Source organism: Coregonus clupeaformis, unplaced genomic scaffold (genome assembly GCF_020615455.1).
Source record: "Coregonus clupeaformis isolate EN_2021a unplaced genomic scaffold, ASM2061545v1 scaf0687, whole genome shotgun sequence".
Classification (NCBI taxonomy): domain Eukaryota; kingdom Metazoa; phylum Chordata; class Actinopteri; order Salmoniformes; family Salmonidae; genus Coregonus; species Coregonus clupeaformis.
In genome coordinates this window covers 66,871-87,029 of record NW_025534142.1, presented here as the reverse complement: position 1 = coordinate 87,029, position 20,159 = coordinate 66,871, and the positions used below count along the sequence as shown (strand labels likewise).

General features: G+C 42.1%; 1 protein-coding gene across 8 annotated transcripts in view; it reads right to left on the bottom strand.

Moving 5' to 3' along the window:
- LOC121554340 (EH domain-binding protein 1-like protein 1) overlaps window positions 1–20,159 on the bottom strand; it is a 66,204-nt gene that overhangs the window by 44,775 nt on the left and 1,270 nt on the right. For 7 of the 8 annotated variants that reach the window (XM_041867874.2, XM_041867875.2, XM_041867876.2 and 4 more), the window contains exons 2-8: window positions 9,341–9,398; window positions 8,853–8,948; window positions 8,684–8,737; window positions 8,292–8,473; window positions 3,023–3,171; window positions 2,278–2,337; window positions 1,099–1,353 (exon numbers count right to left, since the gene is read on the bottom strand). In XM_041867874.2, the coding sequence (XP_041723808.1) occupies window positions 1,099–1,353; window positions 2,278–2,337; window positions 3,023–3,171; window positions 8,292–8,473; window positions 8,684–8,737; window positions 8,853–8,948; window positions 9,341–9,398 (854 nt within the window). The remainder of the gene's footprint in view (window positions 1–1,098; window positions 1,354–2,277; window positions 2,338–3,022; window positions 3,172–8,291; window positions 8,474–8,683; window positions 8,738–8,852; window positions 8,949–9,340; window positions 9,399–20,159) is intronic. The other variant, XM_041867872.2, reaches the window with a different exon arrangement.

Genomic DNA, 20,159 nt, shown 5'->3' with positions numbered 1-20,159 from the left:
AGCTGAAACTTGGCTGCAAGTGGAAGTTCCAGCAAGACAATAACCCCAAGCACACATCAAAATAAACAAAGAAATGGTTAATTGAACACAAAACATTTTGCAATGGCCCATCTAGGTCTCCGGACTTGAAAACCATTGAAAACCTGTGGTTTGAATTGAAGAGGGCAGTCCATAAACACAGATGAAGGATATCAAGGTTCTGGAAAGATTTTGTATGGAGGAATGGTCTAAGATCCCTCCCAATGTGTTCTCCCATCTCATAAAACATTTTAGAAAAAGACTCAGTGCCGTTATCCTCGCAAGGTGAGGTATTGAAAGGTATTGAAAACAGGGGTGCAAATAATTTTGACCCCTATCTTTTTTAGAAAAATAAGATTACTTGTTCAACAAAATCTCTTTCTCTGAGCAATTGTATTAGTATAAAATAATATCATTTCCAAAAAATTGAGAATACAATATAGCTCAGTATTTGTATTATTTATTTTATAGTCTTTTTTGCCCATCTTTATCAAGGGTGCCAATAATTTTGGACCTGACTGTACATTGCATAACATGGTAATGACCCCTTTACTGTGTTCACATGAGTCAGAATACCCAAACAACAAAAGCCTCTCTCAATTTCTCGGAATTAGCCTCTCTCTTCTCTTTAAAGCAATTGACGTCAATAACTTCTCAAATACCAAACAAATAGACTAACTGATGAACTGTCACACGTTATGCACAGAATCAAACATGTGGGTATCCCTCGGAGGTATCCTTACCTTGAATAAAAGCTGCTATTTCACCTTTTACTTATTAAAATAGGTGTAGTCTATGATTAAAGCTGGAATCCGTACTTGGTGAAACTGCCACGTCCGTTTGTGATATTACAACAACAAAGAAGTAACTTCAAAACAACAGACAGTTTTTTTCCCTCTGACATCATTGCAGAGTATGTACTGCAATTATTTTCCCCCACGATGCTGGATGCTCCTCTCCTACGTTTCACCAACAAAACTAAAACAATAACAAATGTGCTGGGGGCGAACAGTGGCGCTGTTTCACCTTGTGCGGATTTCAGCTTTAAATATCCCCATGAGTCAGTCAGTCTGCCAGTACCTGAGCCAGCAGCGGGCTGGAAGATTTTGGGCAGTGCAGGTGGGTGGGCGCGGAGAAAGGCTGGCACTTGGTAGGCATAGGGGGAGGGTCGTGCCGGGTGAGCGGTGCCCGCAGGGCCGGTGGTGAGTCGGGAGCGGGCGGCAGGGGCAGGAGGCGGGGCGGAGGGGTCGAGGGGTACAGGCAGAGGGGGACGTGACAGAAGTGAGATGGTAGACACAGTGCCAGATGAGCTACTCCAATCCATCTTACTGGCAGCTGGGTGACAGAGATGAGGACGGGGTGGGAGGGGAGGCGAGGCGATGGGCAGAAAGAGGAGGAAGATAGGAGAGTAGGAGCAAAGGATAAAGAGGAGGACAGATGCAGGAGAGAACAGAAGAGAATGGCAGGGAAAGTAGAGAAAGAAAGTGGTGTAGAGACAGACAAAATGTATCAAAGAGATGAAAAGATAAGTGAAATGCAGTTGAGGAAGAGAGTTCCAGAGAAGAGAGAGGAGGGGAAACAGTAGTGAGAACAGAAGGGAAGAGGAAGTGAGAAAAGGGAAGGGGGAAGATTGAAAGAATATAAGCAATGGAGAGTGATAGTACTCGGATACTCATCCCATACAGTCAAACTGTACAGTTGCTCAAATTACAGTTTTTTCTCACTGTAACACTTCATTATCAATTACTAAACCCTAGTCCCATTTCTACGAGCCAGGGACCTGAATTCTTGGTCAGGCCCCAGCATTCAGTCCCACAGTTTAATTAATTAAGAGAGGAATTGAAAAGAAAAAGCTCAGCTCCCATGGGTGTTGGGGATACCTTAGGACTCCATATTGTGTAACCATACATTTAACATGTATCAGATTCCATCACTTCAAACAGTGATTGAAACGACTGGTAATTTGTTTGCTTAATTTAGCCTTGCAGAGAGTATCGGATTTAATATGACAATGTAATGAGGTATACAACTTCATTTGAAACCTCATTGGCTAATATCCATTTGGTTTAATAAATATGATTAATCAAACCATACAAATTATGTGTATAGGTTGATGATCAATATTTAGATAAACGCTTATAACACATGAATATCATAATTTCAAATGAGGAATGGGATGTTATATAGGAGGAGAGGGGATAGAGGAAAAAGTCAAATCAGGATTCAGAGGCGGCAGCATGGGAGGAAACAGGAAGTTACCTGTGGCCTCTGGGTCAATCACAGGTCTCCATGCCTGATCACGTATTCTTCTCGTGGGAGCTTTCAAAGTAGAAGGAAGGAAGGAAGGAAGGAAGGAAGGAAGGAAGGAAGGAAGGAAGGAAGGAAGGAAGGAAGGAAGGAAGGAAGGAAGGAAGGAAGGAAGGAAGGAAGGAAGGAAGGAAGGAAGGAAGGAAGGAAGGAAGGAAGGAAGGAAGGAATGAAGGAAGGGGGAGAGGAACATATTAAATTAAAGGAAAAGGAAGTAAAGGAAATTGATATATTATGGAAAGGGAAGCTTGGTGTGGAAAGAGAGTTTCTTGGCATTCATACATTTGAAAGGGAAAATGTGAAATCCTGCTGGGCCACCGTAGTTGAGACAGGTGTGAGGCTGGAGAGGGGAGCAATATGCTATGCCGGTGTATTGAGCAATGTTTTCAAACATAAACCCTTAAAATAGACTTGTCACACCTCATATGGCTAGCAATCATATGTGCAAAGTAAACCTCTCCTATGACAGTTTTGTTTACCTGTTACTATATGCATCACTGTCAGATGAAGTAGATAAGTAGAGTTGTGTTTTTCCATTGTGTATGCCAGATTAGTATATAGCTACTGTATTTATCAGCGTGGTAGTATTCCAGACCAGAGCATTTTGAGTGTCTCTGACACATTTTCTCTAAGCCTTGACTAGATCTCGGAACAGGAAAACACTGATGACTTATGTAATGTCTGCTGACACCACTACCTGTGACGGGAGTTGCGGCTCCCATGCTGGCTCCGATGCTGGCTCTTCTTCCGCCCTCTTCCTCGTCACTATCGTTGAAGTCATCCAGGTTGCCGATATCACTCTGTTTCAGACTCATCAGACTGGCCAGACTCTGCATGTCCTCATCTCTATAGAGGAGAATGAAAACAACAAGCCTTATGACTCATCCCAAAACAGTAATATTGTCTAAATGACCGTTTATGACTAATCATTGAACATCATCAACTCACTATACAGGTCAGTAATGGCCAACTCAAAAGGTTATATACTGTACCTACCCACTACATACCTACTTGTATTGCACTGTTTGTTATTTAACTGTAAGCTTAGTTGAGAGACACTTGGCTCAAAGCTTTTTCAAACCTTTGAATGAGTAGGTGTTCTACAACTTTTGACCGGTAGTATATATATACAATACAAGTCAAGAGTTTGGACACACCTACTCATTCAAGGGTTTTTCTTTATTTTTTTTTATTTTTTCTACATTGTAGAATAATAGTGAAAACATCAAAACTATGAAATAACACATATGGAATCATGTAGTAACCAAACAAGTGTTAAACAAATCAAAATATATTTTATATTTGAGATTCTTCAAATAGCCACCCTTTGCCTTGATGACAGCTTTGCTGCCTTGGTCAGCATCCCGGAGTCGCCTCTTCACTGTTGATGTTGAGACTGGTGTTTTGCGGGTACTATTTAATGAAACTGCCAGTTGAGGACGTGTGAGGTGTCTGTTTCTCAAACTATTTCTCCTCTTGCTCAGTAGTGCACCGGGGCCTCCCACCCCTCTTTCTATTCTGGTTAGAGCCAGTTTGCGCTGTTCTGTGAAGGGAGTAGTACACAGCGTTGTACGAGATCTTCAGTTTCTTGGCAATTTCTCGCATGGAATAGCCTTCATTTCTCAGAACAAGAATAGACTGACGAGTTTCAGAAGAAAGTTATTTGTTTCTGGCCATTTTGAGCCTGCAATTGAACCCACAATTGCTGATGCTCCAGATACTCAACTAGTCTCGAGAAGGCCAGTTTTATTGCTTCTTTAAATCCGCACAACAGTTTTCATCTGTGCTAACATAATTGCAAAAGGGTTTTCTAATGATCAATTAGCCTTTTAAAATGATAAACTTGGATTAGCAAACACAACGTGCCATTGGAACACAGGACTGATGGTTGCTGATAATGGGCCTCTGTACGCCTATGTAGATATTCCATTAAAAATCAGCCGTTTCCAGCTACAATAGCCATTTACAACATTAACAATGTCTACACTGTATTTCTGATTAATTTGATGTTATTTTAATGGACAAAACAATTACTTTTCTTTCAAAAACAAGGACATTTCTAAGTGACCCCAAACTTTTGAACGGTAGTGTATATATATACAGTGGGGCAAGAAAGTATTTAGTCAGCCACCAATTGTGCAAGTTCTCCCACTTAAAAAGATGAGAGAGGCCTGTAATTTTCATCATAGGTACACGTCAACTATGACAGACAAAATTAGAAGAAAAAAAATCCAGAAAATCACATTGTAGGATTTTTAATGAATTTATTTGCAAATTATGGTGGAAAATAAGTATTTGGTCAATAACAAAAGTTTCTCAATACTTTGTTATATACCCTTTGTTGGCAATGACACAGGTCAAACGTTTTCTGTAAGTCTTCACAAGGTTTTCACACACTGTTGCTGGTATTTTGGCCCATTCCTCCATGCAGATCTCCTCTAGAGCAGTGATGTTTTGGGGCTGTCGCTGGGCAACACGGACTTTCAACTCCCTCCAAAGATTTTCTATGGGGTTGAGATCTGGAGACTGGCTAGGTCACTCCAGGACCTTGAAATGCTTCTTACGAAGCCACTCCTTCGTTGCCCGGGCGGTGTGTTTGGGATCATTGTCATGCTGAAAGACCCACCCACATTTCATATTCAATGCCCTTGCTGATGGAAGGAGGTTTTCACTCAAAATCTCACGATACATGGCCCCTTTCATTCTTTCCTTTACACGGATCAGTCGTCCTGGTCCCTTTGCAGAAAAACAGCCCCAAAGCATAATGTTTCCACCCCCATGCTTCACAGTAGGTATGGTGTTCTTTGGATGCAACTCAGCATTCTTTGTCCTCCAAACACGACGAGTTGAGTTTTTACCAAAAAGTTCTATTTTGGTTTCATCTGACCATATGACATTCTCCCAATCCTCTTCTGGATCATCCAAATGCACTCTAGCAAACTTCAGACGGGCCTGGACATGTACTGGCTTAAGCAGGGGGACACGTCTGGCACTGCAGGATTTGAGTCCCTGGCGGCGTAGTGTGTAACTGATGGTAGGCTTTGTTACTTTGATCCCAGCTCTCTGCAGGTCATTCACTAGGTCCCCCCGTGTGGTTCTGGGATTTTTGCTCACTGTTCTTGTGATCATTTTGACCCCACGGGGTGAGATCTTGCGTGGAGCCCCAGATCGAGGGAGATTATCAGTGATCTTGTATGTCTTCCATTTCCTAATAATTGCTCCCACAGTTGATTTATTCAAACCAAGCTGCTTACCTATTGCAGATTCAGTCTTCCCAGCCTGGTGCAGGTCTACAATTTTGTTTCTGGTGTCCTTAGACAGCTCTTTGGTCTTGGCCATAGTGGAGTTTGGAGTGTGACTGTTTGAGGTTGTGGACAGGTGTCTTTTATACTGATAACAAGTTCAAACAGGTGCCATTAATACAGGTAACGAGTGGAGGACAGAGGAGCCTCTTAAAGAAGAAGTTACAGGTCTGTGAGAGCCAGAAATCTTGCTTGTTTGTAGGTGACCAAATACTTATTTTCCACCATAATTTGCAAATAAATTCATTAAAAATCCTACAATGTGATTTTCAGGATTTTTTTTCTCAATTTGTCTGTCATAGTTGACGTGTACCTATGATGAAAATTACAGGCCTCTCTCATCTTTTTAAGTGGGAGAACTTGCACAATTGGTGGCTGACTAAATACTTTTTTCCCCCACTGTATTTACAGTATATATTTTGGAGATCAAAAAAATACTCAATATACTTTAAAATGTATTGCCTTACCTCCATAACTTGCTACATTTGCACACACTGTATATATATTTTCTGTTGTATTTTTGACTTTATGTTTTGTTTTACCCCATATGTAACTCTGTGTTGTTGTTTTTATCGCACTGCTTTGCTTTATCTTGGCCAGGTCGCAGTTGTAAATGAGAACTTGTTCTCAACTGGCTTACCTGGTTAAATAAAGGTGAAATTAAAACATTACAAAATTAGAAAATGACTAAAACCAAATCGAAACTGTGTAGAAATTATAATGGACCTATATTCATAGTTTCTTGACTGTCCAGCTCACTAATAATCACTAGACATTAAGGGAGCATTGAAAATTCCAAAAACGATGGATAGAGGTCTATTGTTAGCAAATTTTGACGGAAAGGAAATAAATAAAAAAAATCAGTGAGGCGCTCTGGACCTCGTCGTTGAAGACCAAATGCGCCCCCTGGGGCAAAATGAGTTCGACACCCCTGGTTTAGTACCTCAACCTCTCTCTTCTTGACATACAGTGGGGGAAAAAAGTATTTAGTCAGCCACCAATTGTGCAAGTTCTCCCACTTAAAAAGATGAGAGAGGCCTGTAATTTTCATCATAGGTACACGTCAACTATGACAGACAAAATTAGAAGAAAAAAATCCAGAAAATCACATTGTAGGATTTTTAATGAATTTATTTGCAAATTATGGTGGAAAATAAGTATTTGGTCAATAACAAAAGTTTCTCAATACTTTGTTATATACCCTTTGTTGGCAATGACACAGGTCAAACGTTTTCTGTAAGTCTTCACAAGGTTTTCACACACTGTTGCTGGTATTTTGGCCCATTCCTCCATGCAGATCTCCTCTAGAGCAGTGATGTTTTGGGGCTGTCGCTGGGCAACACGGACTTTCAACTCCCTCCAAAGATTTTCTATGGGGTTGAGATCTGGAGACTGGCTAGGCCACTCCAGGACCTTGAAATGCTTCTTACGAAGCCACTCCTTCGTTGCCCGGGCGGTGTGTTTGGGATCATTGTCATGCTGAAAGACCCAGCCACGTTTCATCTTCAATGCCCTTGCTGATGGAAGGAGGTTTTCACTCAAAATCTCACGATACATGGCCCCATTCATTCTTTCCTTTACACGGATCAGTCGTCCTGGTCCCTTTGCAGAAAAACAGCCCCAAAGCATGATGTTTCCACCCCCATGCTTCACAGTAGGTATGGTGTTCTTTGGATGCAACTCAGCATTCTTTGTCCTCCAAACACGACGAGTTGAGTTTTTACCAAAAAAGTTCTATTTTGGTTTCATCTGACCATATGACATTCTCCCAATCCTCTTCTGGATCATCCAAATGCACTCTAGCAAACTTCAGATGGGCCTGGACATGTACTGGCTTAAGCAGGGGGACACGTCTGGCACTGCAGGATTTGAGTCCCTGGTGGCGTAGTGTGTTACTGATGGTAGGCTTTGTTACTTTGGTCCCAGCTCTCTGCAGGTCATTCACTAGGTCCCCCCGTGTGGTTCTGGGATTTTTGCTCACCGTTCTTGTGATCATTTTGACCCCACGGGGTGAGATCTTGCGTGGAGCCCCCAGATCGAGGGAGATTATCAGTGGTCTTGTATGTCTTCCATTTCCTAATAATTGCTCCCACAGTTGATTTCTTCAAACCAAGCTGCTTACCTATTGCAGATTCAGTCTTCCCAGCCTGGTGCAGGTCTACGATGTTGTTTCTGGTGTCCTTTGACAGCTCTTTGGTCTTGGCCATAGTGGAGTTTGGAGTGTGACTGTTTGAGGTTGTGGACAGGTGTCTTTTATACTGATAACAAGTTCAAACAGGTGCCATTAATACAGGTAACGAGTGGAGGACAGAGGAGCCTCTTAAAGAAGTTGTTACAGGTCTGTGAGAGCCAGAAATCTTGCTTGTTTGTAGGTGACCAAATACTTATTTTCCACCATAATTTGCAAATACATTTATAAAAAATCCTACAATGTCATTTTCTGGAAAAAAAATTCTCAATTTGTCTGTCATAGTTGACGTGTACCTACGATGAAAATTACAGGCCTCTCTCATCTTTTTAAGTGGGAGAACTTGCACAATTGGTGGCTGACTAAATACTTTTTTCCCCCACTGTAATACGGTAAACCTTTAAATAGCATTATCTACTCAACATAATATGGTAAACCTATGATAAACTTCACTAATTACATAAATTATGACTCACGTGGCCTTGCCCTCTTTGAGGAAGACGCAGGTCAAGGTCAGTTTGAGCGTGGCCTCTACCACCTTCACCGACAGAGGCTTGAGCTTCAGCGTCAGGTCATACTGGGCAGGCGTGGGGCTGGCAAACTTCTTCATGTTGATGTCCACCGATGCCAGCACCTTCCTGTGGCCCTTGTTAGTCTCCTAGAAGGACAAAAGACAGGGGTCATTAGCAAATCGTATGTTTTCAAAGTAATGCTGTTTTGAATCCAATGTATTTCACTTCACAGAATCTAAGAGGCTTTAACTATGGACATTTTTGGGTAGCATGTACTATGTCATCCTTGACAGCTCTGTGAATCCGCCTTGACTAAAAATGGAATTCAGAATTGATGGAAACATTAATTCACTCACATTCTCAATGATGAACGTCCAGTCCTTGTCTTCAAATTCGTCTGCAGTCGGGTCCTAAAGAAGAGAGATTTTGAGAATAAGGAAACATGTTTTGACAATTCAAATGCAGATTCATCTAAATGATTTCCCAATCATTCACACACATCTTCCTAGGGTTGAGATGCCATACCTTGAAAAGTGTGACATTGATGTCCAGGTTTTCAGGCACCTGCCACACTACCGTGCCCCTGTAGGGGTTCTTGATGCCCGGCTGCCATCCATGCAGCTAAGGATTGGAAAGGCCAGGTCAGGGAAAGGACCAGAGCATGTGCTGACCATATGCATTTTATATTGAATAAGCCACGTGTAGCTTAAAGAGTGTTGAATGTGACTAAAAGTTAATGGGATGTGATTAATAAAGCAATTACTGTGATGAATAAAGGCAGAGGTATTTATGGCTTAACTCAAATCTCATACCTATACACGTCTGTATATAGATGGTTCCATTTCCTCAAACACAAGCAAATCTGACCTTTCACCTTATAGGCTACACACCCTCAGGTAGGCTACATACCGTAGGTGCCTTCTCACACTTTATCATGATGACAAGTGTTAAACAAATAGGCCTACACATGCCACTCCTCTACTTGTTGAATGAAGTAGCGTTCCCCATATTACCTTGGTGCAGTTTCGTCTGTTTCTCCTGGTCCATACTACTCTCAGTTTGTCTGGCTGCCTGTGAGTAGAGAAAGCACAAAACACTGTATACTGTAAGCATACCTTAATACTGTATATACATACTATATATAAACACTATACACTTACATAAGTAGGGATTTCAGTGTAGATCAGTGTTTCCATTGATAATGCAGTATTTGGTTACATAACCCATATAATAGGACCTAAATAGGCCGCAACTGGAGTCTGAGGTATTCTGTACATAAGATAATTTACAGGACTGAGCTCTCATTGTATCCTGTTCCTTCAGGCTATAACATGGCACAGTCATGTTGAATGTAAGCACATACTATGAACAGTATCAATGCACATACTAATACTGATAAATGCTTTTAGTCCATAGGCTAGGCTGTCTGGAACATACCTATATTTCAAAGCCATCGAAAATACATACCCCCCACCATAGTGTTTGGAATTTAAGAGGCACTAAGATAAAAGCTCAAGACATGAGGAGTTGGCCTTCTCTCAAATACAAAAAAGCACACACACACACACAAACATATGTCAGCTGTGAAAAAAACAGAGAAGGGGGAAAAGGCTTCAGCCTGGACAAAAACCTACATCTTCTGACTCTGTTCAGTGCTCTGACTAACAGACATCCCAGAGGAAGAGAATGAGCTCCCTAATCGGATCAACATCAACAAACTAACTTCCCTGCTACGGCCTGAGTGGCAGCATCCTTTGGTTCATCTGGTATGGGAGACATCAGCTGGGGCATGTTCTGTAGGGCATATCGTAGCAAAACGTTTTACAACATTTCTTATTGGACAAGTTCAGGTTGTACATCCCCATTTCAAAATGTTTACTCCTACTGAACATGACCCAGCTGGGGCATTTTCTTTATTCTTCTGTGTTTACAGTCCTCAGGGCCCTATCAATGGAGGGAGTGGCCCTAGCAACAACCAGAGCACAATACTTCAGTTTGTCTCCAGCCCCAGCCAGCTACCTCATACATGTACGTCACACAAAGAGGGTTGTCACTCAACAGATCTGGTCTAGACTAGAGCAGTAACTATGTAATCCAAGAAGATATAGTTTGCAGGGACGAGAAATAGCTTTATATTGTTTACCTTTGTCAACTCCCAACAACAAGAACCAATAGTGAGTCAGCAAGATATTGCTGTTTGTATACAGTCAGTTCGGCAACTCCAAAAGGTAAACATGCAACAGGCTAATTGCAAGTTGATATGTAACAGAATGCACTGTTACGTCTTGAAGTATGCTAGAATGAACATACACTACCAGTCAAAAGTTTGGACACACCTACTCATTCAATGGTTTTTCATTATTTTTACTATTTTCTACATTGTAGAATAATAGTGAAGACTTCAAAACTATGAAATAACACATATGGAATCATGTAGTAACCAAAAAAGTGTTAAACAAAATCAAAATATATTTTATATTTGAGATTCTTCAAATAGCCACCCTTTGCCTTGATGACAGCTTTGCACACTGTTGGCAAAGCTATTATTCTACAATTTAAAAATAAAAAAAAACCCTTGAATGAGTAGGTGTGTCCAAACTTTTGACTGGTAGTGCAGGTACTCTAGCTGCCCATGAGTAAACTATACAGTGCCATGAAAAAGTATTTGCCCCCTTTCTGACCATCAAACTACCACCACGCTTGACCATTGTGTGAGGTCCTTACTGTGGAATGCAGCGTTTGGTTTTCACCAGACATAACGGGACCTATGTCGTCCAAAAAGTTGACTCAAGTTTGTCAAAAAGCACCTGGAAGCACCTGGATGATTATCAAGAATCCTGGAAGAATGTTCTATGGACAGATGAGTCAAAAGTGGAACTTTTTGGACAACATGGGTCCCGTTATGTCTTCCAAAAACAAAACACTGCATTCCACAGTAATAACCTCATATCAATGGTCAAGCATGGCTCTGTCGTAGCCGGCCGCGACTGGGAGACCCATGGGGCGGCGCGCAATTGGCCCAGCGTCGTCCAGGGTAGGGAAGGGAATGGCCGGCAGGGATGTAGCTCAGTTGATAGAGCATGGCGTTTGCAACGCCAGGGTTGTGGGTTCGATTCCCACAGAGGGTATGAAAAAAAATTATGTATGCACTAACTGTAAGTCGCTCTGGATAAGAGCATCTGCTAAATGACTAAAATGTAAATGTAATGTAAATGTAGTGTGATGGGTTGGGGATGCTTTGCTGTCTCAGGACCTGGATGACTTGCCCTCATTGAAGGAACAATGAATTCAGCTCTGTATCAGAGAATTCTAAAGGAAAATGTCAGGCCATCCATCTGAGCTGAAGCGGAAGCGCAGCTGGGTCATGCACCAAGACAATGATCCAAAAACACACAAGCAAGTCTACATCAGAATGGCTGAAAGGCAAACACTGTTAAAAGTTTTGGAATGGCCTAGTAAAAGTCTAGACCTAAACCCGATTGAGAAGTTGTGGCAGGATGTGAAACGAGCAGTACATGCTCGAAAACCCACAAATGTCACGAGTTAAAGCAGTTCTGCATGGAAGAGTGGGCCAAAATTCCTCCACAGCGATGTGAGAGAATGATCAACAACTACAGGAAGCATTTGGTTGCAACCAGTCATTGAGTGTAAGGGGGAAATTACTTTTTCACACAGGTGCATTGGGTGTTGCATAATTGACTTTATTAAATAAAAGAAATGAGTATCAGCATTTAGTGTAATTTGTTCACTCAGGTTGCCTTTATCTAATATTAGGGTTTGGTTGAAGATCTGACAACATTCAGCGTAAAGAAAAATGAAAACATTTAGAAAACCTGAAAGGGAACATATACTTTTTCACAGTACTGTACTTCTGTTGGCAGAGAGAAAGAGAAGAGAAGACGTATAGAGAGGGTGAGAGATGGAGTAAGGGCAGAGTATGAACTGTCTGACAGGGCCTCTGTCTCATGTTGCAGGCCAGTTATAGAAGATGGGTTGATTGAAGGGCACAGTGGAAGGGAAAGGGCTGGGGGAAAGGTGGGGAGCCACAGAAATAGATCTGTAGAATATTCTATAAGAGGTGCCAGTACTCACGCAGTGGAACATTTGAGGTGCCGCTGAGCACCCGGCCCAACTCAAGCACAGATGTGTTGCACAGCAAAGGTACCTATTTGTGAAAAACATGAGACGTAACGGTCGAAAAGTAACCAGAGCTTGCCACTGACCTGTCACCTAATTGGGTCACTCAACATGCTGATGAAACTGAAACTGTGTTTACAAGGGTAGCTATACCAATAAGTAGCCAAAGGGAAATAACCTTAGTTGTGTGAATGGGACAACATCATCAAATCAAATCAAATCTTATTGGCCACATGCGCCGAATACAACAGGTGCAGACATTACAGTGAAATGCTTACTTACAGCCCTTAACCAAAAGTGCATTTATTTTTAATAAAAAAAGTAAAATAAAACAACAACAAAAAAGTGTTGAGAAAAAAAGAGCAGAAGTAAAATAAAATAACAGTATGAAGGCTATATATACAGGGGAGTACCGGTGCAGAGTCAATGTGCGGGGGCACCGGCTAGTTGAGGTAGTTTAAGTAATATGTACATGTGGGTAGAGTTAAAGTGACTATGCATAATTAATTAACAGAGTAGCAGCAGTGTAAAAAGATGGGGTGGGGTGTGGGGGTGGGGGGCAGTGCAAATAGTCCAGGTAGCCATGATTAGCTGTTCAGGAGTCTTATGGCTTGGAGGTAGAAGCTGTTGAGAAGTCTTTTGGACCTAGACTTGGCACTCCGGTACCGCTTGCCGTGCGGTAGCAGAGAGAACAGTCTGTGACTAGGGTGGCTGGAGTCTGACAATTTTGAGGGCCTTCCTCTGACACCGCCTGGTATAGAGGTTCTGGATGGCAGGAAGCTTGGCCCCAGTGATGTACTGGGCCGTACGCACTACCCTCTGTAGTGCCTTGCGGTCGGAGGCCAAGCAGTTGCCATACCAGGCGGTGATGCAACCAGTCAGGATGCTCTCAATGGTGCAGCTGTATACTTTTTTGAGGATCTGAGGACCCATGCCAAATCTTTTCAGTCTCCTGAGGGGGAATAGGCTTTGTCGTGCCCTCTTCACGACTGTCTTGGTGTGTTTGGACCATGATAGTTCGTTGGTGATGTGGACACCAAGGAACTTGAAGCTCTCAACCTGTTCCACTACAGCCCCGTCGATGAGAATGGGGGCGTGCTCAGTCCTCTTTTTTTTTCCTGTAGTCCACAATCATCTCCTTTGTCTTGGTCACGTTGAGGGAGAGGTTGTTATCCTGGCACCACACGGCCAGGTCTCTGACCTCCTCCCTATAGGCTGTCTCATTGTTGTCGGTGATCAGGCCTACCACTGTTGTGTCGTCAGCAAACTTAATGATGGTGTTGGAGTCGTGCCTGGCCATGCAGTCATGGGTGAACAGGGAGTACAGGAGGGGACTGAGCACGCACCCCTGAGGGGCCCCTGTGTTGTTACCTACCCTTACCACCTGGGGGCGGCCCGTCAGGAAGTCCAGGATCCAGTTGCAGAGGGAGGTGTTTAGTCCCAGGATCCTTAGCTTAGTGATGAGCTTTGAGGGCACTATGGTGTTGAATGCTGAGCTGTAGTCAATGAATAGCATTCTCACGTAGGTGTTCCTCTTGTCCAGGTGGGAAAGGGCAGTGTGGAGTGCAATAGAGATTGCGTCATCTGTGGATATGTTGGGGCGGTATGCAAATTGGAGTGGGTCTAGGGTTTCTGGGATCATGGTGTTTATGTGAGCCATGACCAGCCTTTTAAAGCACTTCATGGCTACAGACGTTAGTGCTACGGGTCGGTAGTCATTTAGGCAGGTTATCTTAGTGTCCTTGGGCACGGGGACTATGGTGGTCTGCTTGAAACATGTTGGTATTACAGACTCAGTCAGGGACATGTTGAAAATGTCAGTGAAGACACTTGCCAGTTGGTCAGCACATGCTCGGTGTACACGTCCTGGTAATCCGTCTGGCCTTGTGAATGTTGACCTGCTTAAAAGTCTTACTCACATCGGCTGCGGAGAGCGTGATCACATAGTCATCCGGAACAGCTGGTGCTCTCATGCATGCTTCAGTGTTGCTTGCCTCGAAGCGACGGGATGTCTTCTTATAGGTTACAGTGTTATAGAAGGGATGTACTATACTGTACTCCCATATTCCATCATGTCACAAGTGTATGTTTTTGTTCCCACTCCCAGCATGCATTCTTGACGAAAAACATTTGACAGACTGATGTGCTGTATTTGGAGAGCGCATGTAGAATGAACCAGAACAGAGAACACACAAACAAACTATATTTCTGCAAACTGAACATTAGTGATCAGCCATTTTGCTAATCAGTTAAGCAGGGCGGCCTGTCTAGCTGATCCACATTTTACACATTCGTCTTGCCAACTGGAAACATGGTAACCTAAACCAGAACACCCAAACACTGTATGTGGTTATTGCTATTCTCTGTATGTGGACAGACACCAAAACCATAATGTAACAGGTTTAACATGTCTGATTACAACATCACAAAAACACTCTAAACTTTTATAGAACTTTGATGAACACAGTAGGCCTAAACATAGTCTCTGCACATGACCTACCCTTCTAACACACTTGGGCTGCTGAGGCTCGTTGTGAGAGACTAATGTGATGTGTGGTCTGTGGTTTCATAGCATCACGGTAGTATTGCTGAACTGCGAAACAAGCAGGCCCATGCAGAACCACAGTATGCTGAGTCAGATCAACAAAACATACGGACTACATCACTGGTAGACATAACACTTCTTGTGTTCATTCCATATATCAATGTATATATATAAATGTAATGTCATCTTCTATGAATAAGAGGATATTAAACTCGCCAGGCTTGATTATTATCACATTAGAATTAGACTGTAATGAATGACGTTATCATCAAACTGAATAGGTGTAGGATGGTTCGATAGACTGCCATCCCAAGAACATAGGCCTAACATGCTGATACTAGCGAAGTAGTTGTATACTACAACAATGAGACAGACAGACAGAAGTAGTCTAGTCTTAGAGTTAGAGGAAGTAGGCTACTTGCTAGGTGTGAGTAATGCGAACGGAACTCTTACAGTGACAGACAAGAACCACAGCACCACTGGCTGTATGCACATACCATGCATGCATAGGAGCTGACTTAAGTTAAAGCCCTGCCGTCGGGTTGTCTGCGAATGAGTGTGCGTGCGTACGTACGTGCATCCTCATGAATGCACCTACTGTGAGTCAGCAGAGCAGTCATATGCAGCATTTCATCCGATTCACTGATTGAATCAGCAGAGTGCATCATGCCATCAGTGGGGCTGTAAAGAACGCAGCCTCGCCAGCCTGACAGTCTTTATTCTACATGCGCAAACGATTACATGAGTAGATTACGATTAGGTTACACTAAGAGATACAGTAAGTAACTGCTTAAAATTCTGAAATACTGCAGGAGCGCAACTTTGGTTTTAGAAGAGGGGGGGACTTAACCTGGCGGGGGGTCTGGGGGTCCTACCTCAGAATTTTTGGGGGCATCTAAAGCTCATTTGCTGCATTTCTACACAATCTAATATGACCCTTTTGGGGTCATTTTGGAGTCACTTTTATTGTAAATAAGATTGGAATATGTTTCTAAACACTTCTACATTCATGTGGATGCTCCCATGATTACATATAATCTTGAATGAATCGTGAATAAAAATGAGTGAGAAAGTTACAGATGCACAAATATCATACCCCAAAGAAATGCTAACCTCCCCTGTTATTGTAATGGTGAGAGGTTAGCATGTCTTTGTGGTATGATATTTGTGCATCTGTAAATCTCTCACTCATCATTATTCACAATTCATTCAGGATTATCCGTAATCATGGTAGCATCCTCACTAATGTAGAAGTGCTTAGAAACATATTCTATTATTATTTACAATAAAAGTGACTCCAAAATGACAGAATACATTATTTACCATTCATTTCTATAGGGCACAAAATAATCTGAAACACAACGAAAACAAACAGCAAGTGCATCCAACAAATTTGTAGTCATTGCGTGCTATGAATGTGGGACCAAATACTTAACTTTTTACTACTTTTATATACATAAAAGTGAATTTGTCCCAATACTTTTGCTCCCCTAAAATGGGGGCACTATGTACAAAAAGCGCAGGAATTTCTAAATGGTTCAACTGACATGGACGAAAATACCCTCAAATTAAAGCAGACTGTCTGTACTTAAACTTCAAAGTCCTTGTTTGATTTCCAAACCAAACTTTTGGAGTATAGAGCCAAAAGAAGAAAAAATGCTTCACTGTCCCAATAATTACAGAGGGCACAGTAATTCATGTTATAGGCCTAATAGGGCTGTAGAGCTCTTTTTACTTGCACACAACATAGCTGGATCGTCCTACCCCTAGGGGTCCACCGCCCTGCAGCACCCCAACCCAACACACCCCACTCAGCTTTAGGATCTTAGTGAAACATTCATAATTGATTTTCAGGTGTGTTAGGCCAAGGCCGGAGTAACAACCAACAGTACGGCAGAATCCCAGGGCCAGGACTGAGCAGCCCAGCAGCTAGGGATTCCCTAAATAGGTATCTCCCCTGACGTGGGCATGTTTTCAATACAGACTCCTTTTGTTGTACAGTATTCCATATAAGGCATCCAGACCTTATGAAAGTTGCACAGTATACCCTTAATCTTGTAATAAATCAAATCTAGTGATACATAACTTGACATTTCTGCCATCCATTGTGACATTTTGGGAGGATAACCAACCTTCCAATTAACGGCAATGCATTTCCTAGCTGCTATAAATGCTAGGTTACAGAGTTTCTTCTGATGACAGTCTCCAGTAAGAACATACTCTTTGCCAGAATTCAGCCAGCCTTCACAAGAGCATAACATCTGCAAATATGTCCCCTTTTGTGTTTTACACCTCCAGCAGATTAATTAAATTTCTGAGTTCATGATATTCAGTTTCACTGGCATAATAGGAAGTTATATGGATGGTCTTAAACTGCAGTAATTTTTGTCTGAGATTATATGGGGCCAGTATGAAAATGTATACACTCACTAATTGTAAGTCGCTCTGGATAAACAAACAAAAATATGAACATGACTGGGTATTTAAACATATCTGTATCCATTCATCATCATCATCATCATCATCAACAGTGCCTCCCAGGTCTTCCTCACATTTTTGTTTGGCATGTTTTGTGTCATTGGGAAAAGCCGCTATCAACCCTTGATACAGTTTGGAAATCAACTTTAGAGATTTGTCAGACTGCCTTAAAATAGTTTCAATCTTTGAAGCTTCTGGCTTGTCCAGTTTTTGCTGCACAGAGAGAATAAAGAGTTGAATCTGCAAAAGTTCACCTCAGTGTCGTCGCAGACTGGTCATCCTGGTTGCCTGACCCTGCTGTCACCATCTGATGCTGCTCAGATGAGGCATGACAAAGAATTACCTTGGTGTACAGTTATACATTATATTATCCAAGAACAGAATCAATGGTTCAATAATTAAAATGACCATTATTCCCAGATCCCAGACTGTAGCCTACCCATCAACTCAAGATGGAACTTTGTATCCATTCACTGATTGTTATAATATACTGCAAAATTCACCTGAGCTCCGTAGACTGGTCTTCACTTGCTGTCTGACCCTGTTACCATCTGATCCTGCTAAGACATGATGAGCATAGTGATGTGCACTGACTGTGCACCATGACAGTGAAGGCTGTAGAGCTGTTTATACCATGTCAGTGTGAAAAGTAGGGAATTACCTAGGGAAACTGACAGATCAATAACGTTACATTGCTATATTGACTCTAATAAAAACTCACATTGCGCTGCCAAAAAACGTCCCCCCTGTCCCCAGTGAAAGTTGCGCCCCTGAAATACTGTACCGTACAGTTGTACACACAGACTATAACATCTCTGATGATGAGAACTCCTGGAGCCAAGGCAAGATACCGGTCTTGAATAGGCCTATATAAAGGTAAAATGACTTAAATAAGAAATGGAGATGAAGGTAACTGTTCAATAATAAAACTCCTCAGAATTTGGACAACTGGCCCAGTTAAAACAGAGAATACACACAGATAGCCAAAGTGGGATGAAGTCAAATAGTGTAAAAGAAACACAGCCCAGCTGCTGTTGTATAATGTGACCTTTGGGGAAATGGACACCCATATTAACTCTATACTGCATGGAACAAGAATGTGCACACTCACACACACACCTGACCATTGAGAGGCGCAAGGTCTTTCAGCACTGCAGCCTACATACAGTTGAAGTCGGAAGTTTACATACACTTGGGTTGGAATCATTAAAACTCGTTTTTCAACCACTCCACACATTTCTTGTTAAACTATAGTTGTAGGACATCTACTTTGTGCATGACAAGTAATTTTTCCAACAATTGTTTACAGACAGATTATTTCACTTATAATTCACTGTATCACAATTCCAGTGGGTCAGAAGTTTACGTACACTAAATTGACTGTGCCTTTAAACAGCTTGGAAAATTCCAGAAAATTATGTCATGGCTTTAGAAGTTTCTGATAGGCTAATTGACATAATTTGAGTCAATTGGAGATGCACCTGTGGATGTATTTCAAGGCCTACCTTCAAACCCAGTGCCTCTTTGCTTGACATCATGGGAAAATGAAAAGAAATCAGCCAAGACCTCAGAAAATAAATTATAGACCACAAGTCTGGTTGATCCTTGGGAGCAATTTCCAAATGCTTGAAGGTACCACGTTCATCTGTACAAATAATAGTATGCAAGTATAAACACCATGGGACCACGCAACCGTCGTACCGCTCAGGAAGGAGACGCGTTCTGTCTCCTAGAGATGAACGTACTTTGGTGCGAAAAGTGAAAATCAATCCCAGAACAACAGCAAAGGACCTTGTGAAGATGCTGGAGGAAACAGGTACAAAAGTATCTATATCCACAGTAAAACGAGTCCTATATCGATATAAACTGAAAGGCCGCTCAGCAAGGAAGAAGCCACTGCTCCAAAACCGCCATAAAAAAGCCAGACTACGGTTTGCAACTGCACATGGGGGCAAAGATTGTACTTTTTGGAGAAATGTCCTCTGGTCTGATGAAACAAAAATAGAACCGTTTGGCCATAATGACCATCGTTATGTTTGGAGGAAAAAGGGGGATGCTTGCAAGCCGAAAAACACCATCCCAACCGTGAAGCACGGGGGTGGCAGCATCATGTTGTGGGGGTGCTTTGCTGCAGGAGGGACTGGTGCACTTCACAAAATATCTGGCATCATGAGGAAGGAAAATGATGTGGATATATTGAAGCAACATCTCAAGACATCAGTCAGGAAGTTAAAGCTTGGTTGCAAATGGGTCTTCCAAATGGACAATGACCCCAAGCATACTTCCAAAGTTATGGCAAAATGGCTTAAGGACAACAAAGTCAAGGTATTGGAGTGGCCATCACAAAGCCCTGACCTCAATCCAATAGAAAATGTGTGGGAAGAACTGAAAATGTGTGTGCGAGCAAGGAGGCCTACAAACCTGACTCAGTTACACCAGCTCTGTCAGGAGGAATGGGGCAAAATTCACCCAACTTATTGTGGGAAGGTTGTGGAAGGTTACCCGAAAACTTTGACCAAGTTAAACAATTTAAAGGCAATGCTACCAAATACTAATTGTGAAAAACAGAGTTTAAATGTATTTGGCTAAGGTGTATGTAAACTTCCGACTTCAACTGTATTACATACACTCCAGTCAAAAGTTTGGACACACCTACTCATTCAAGGGTTTTT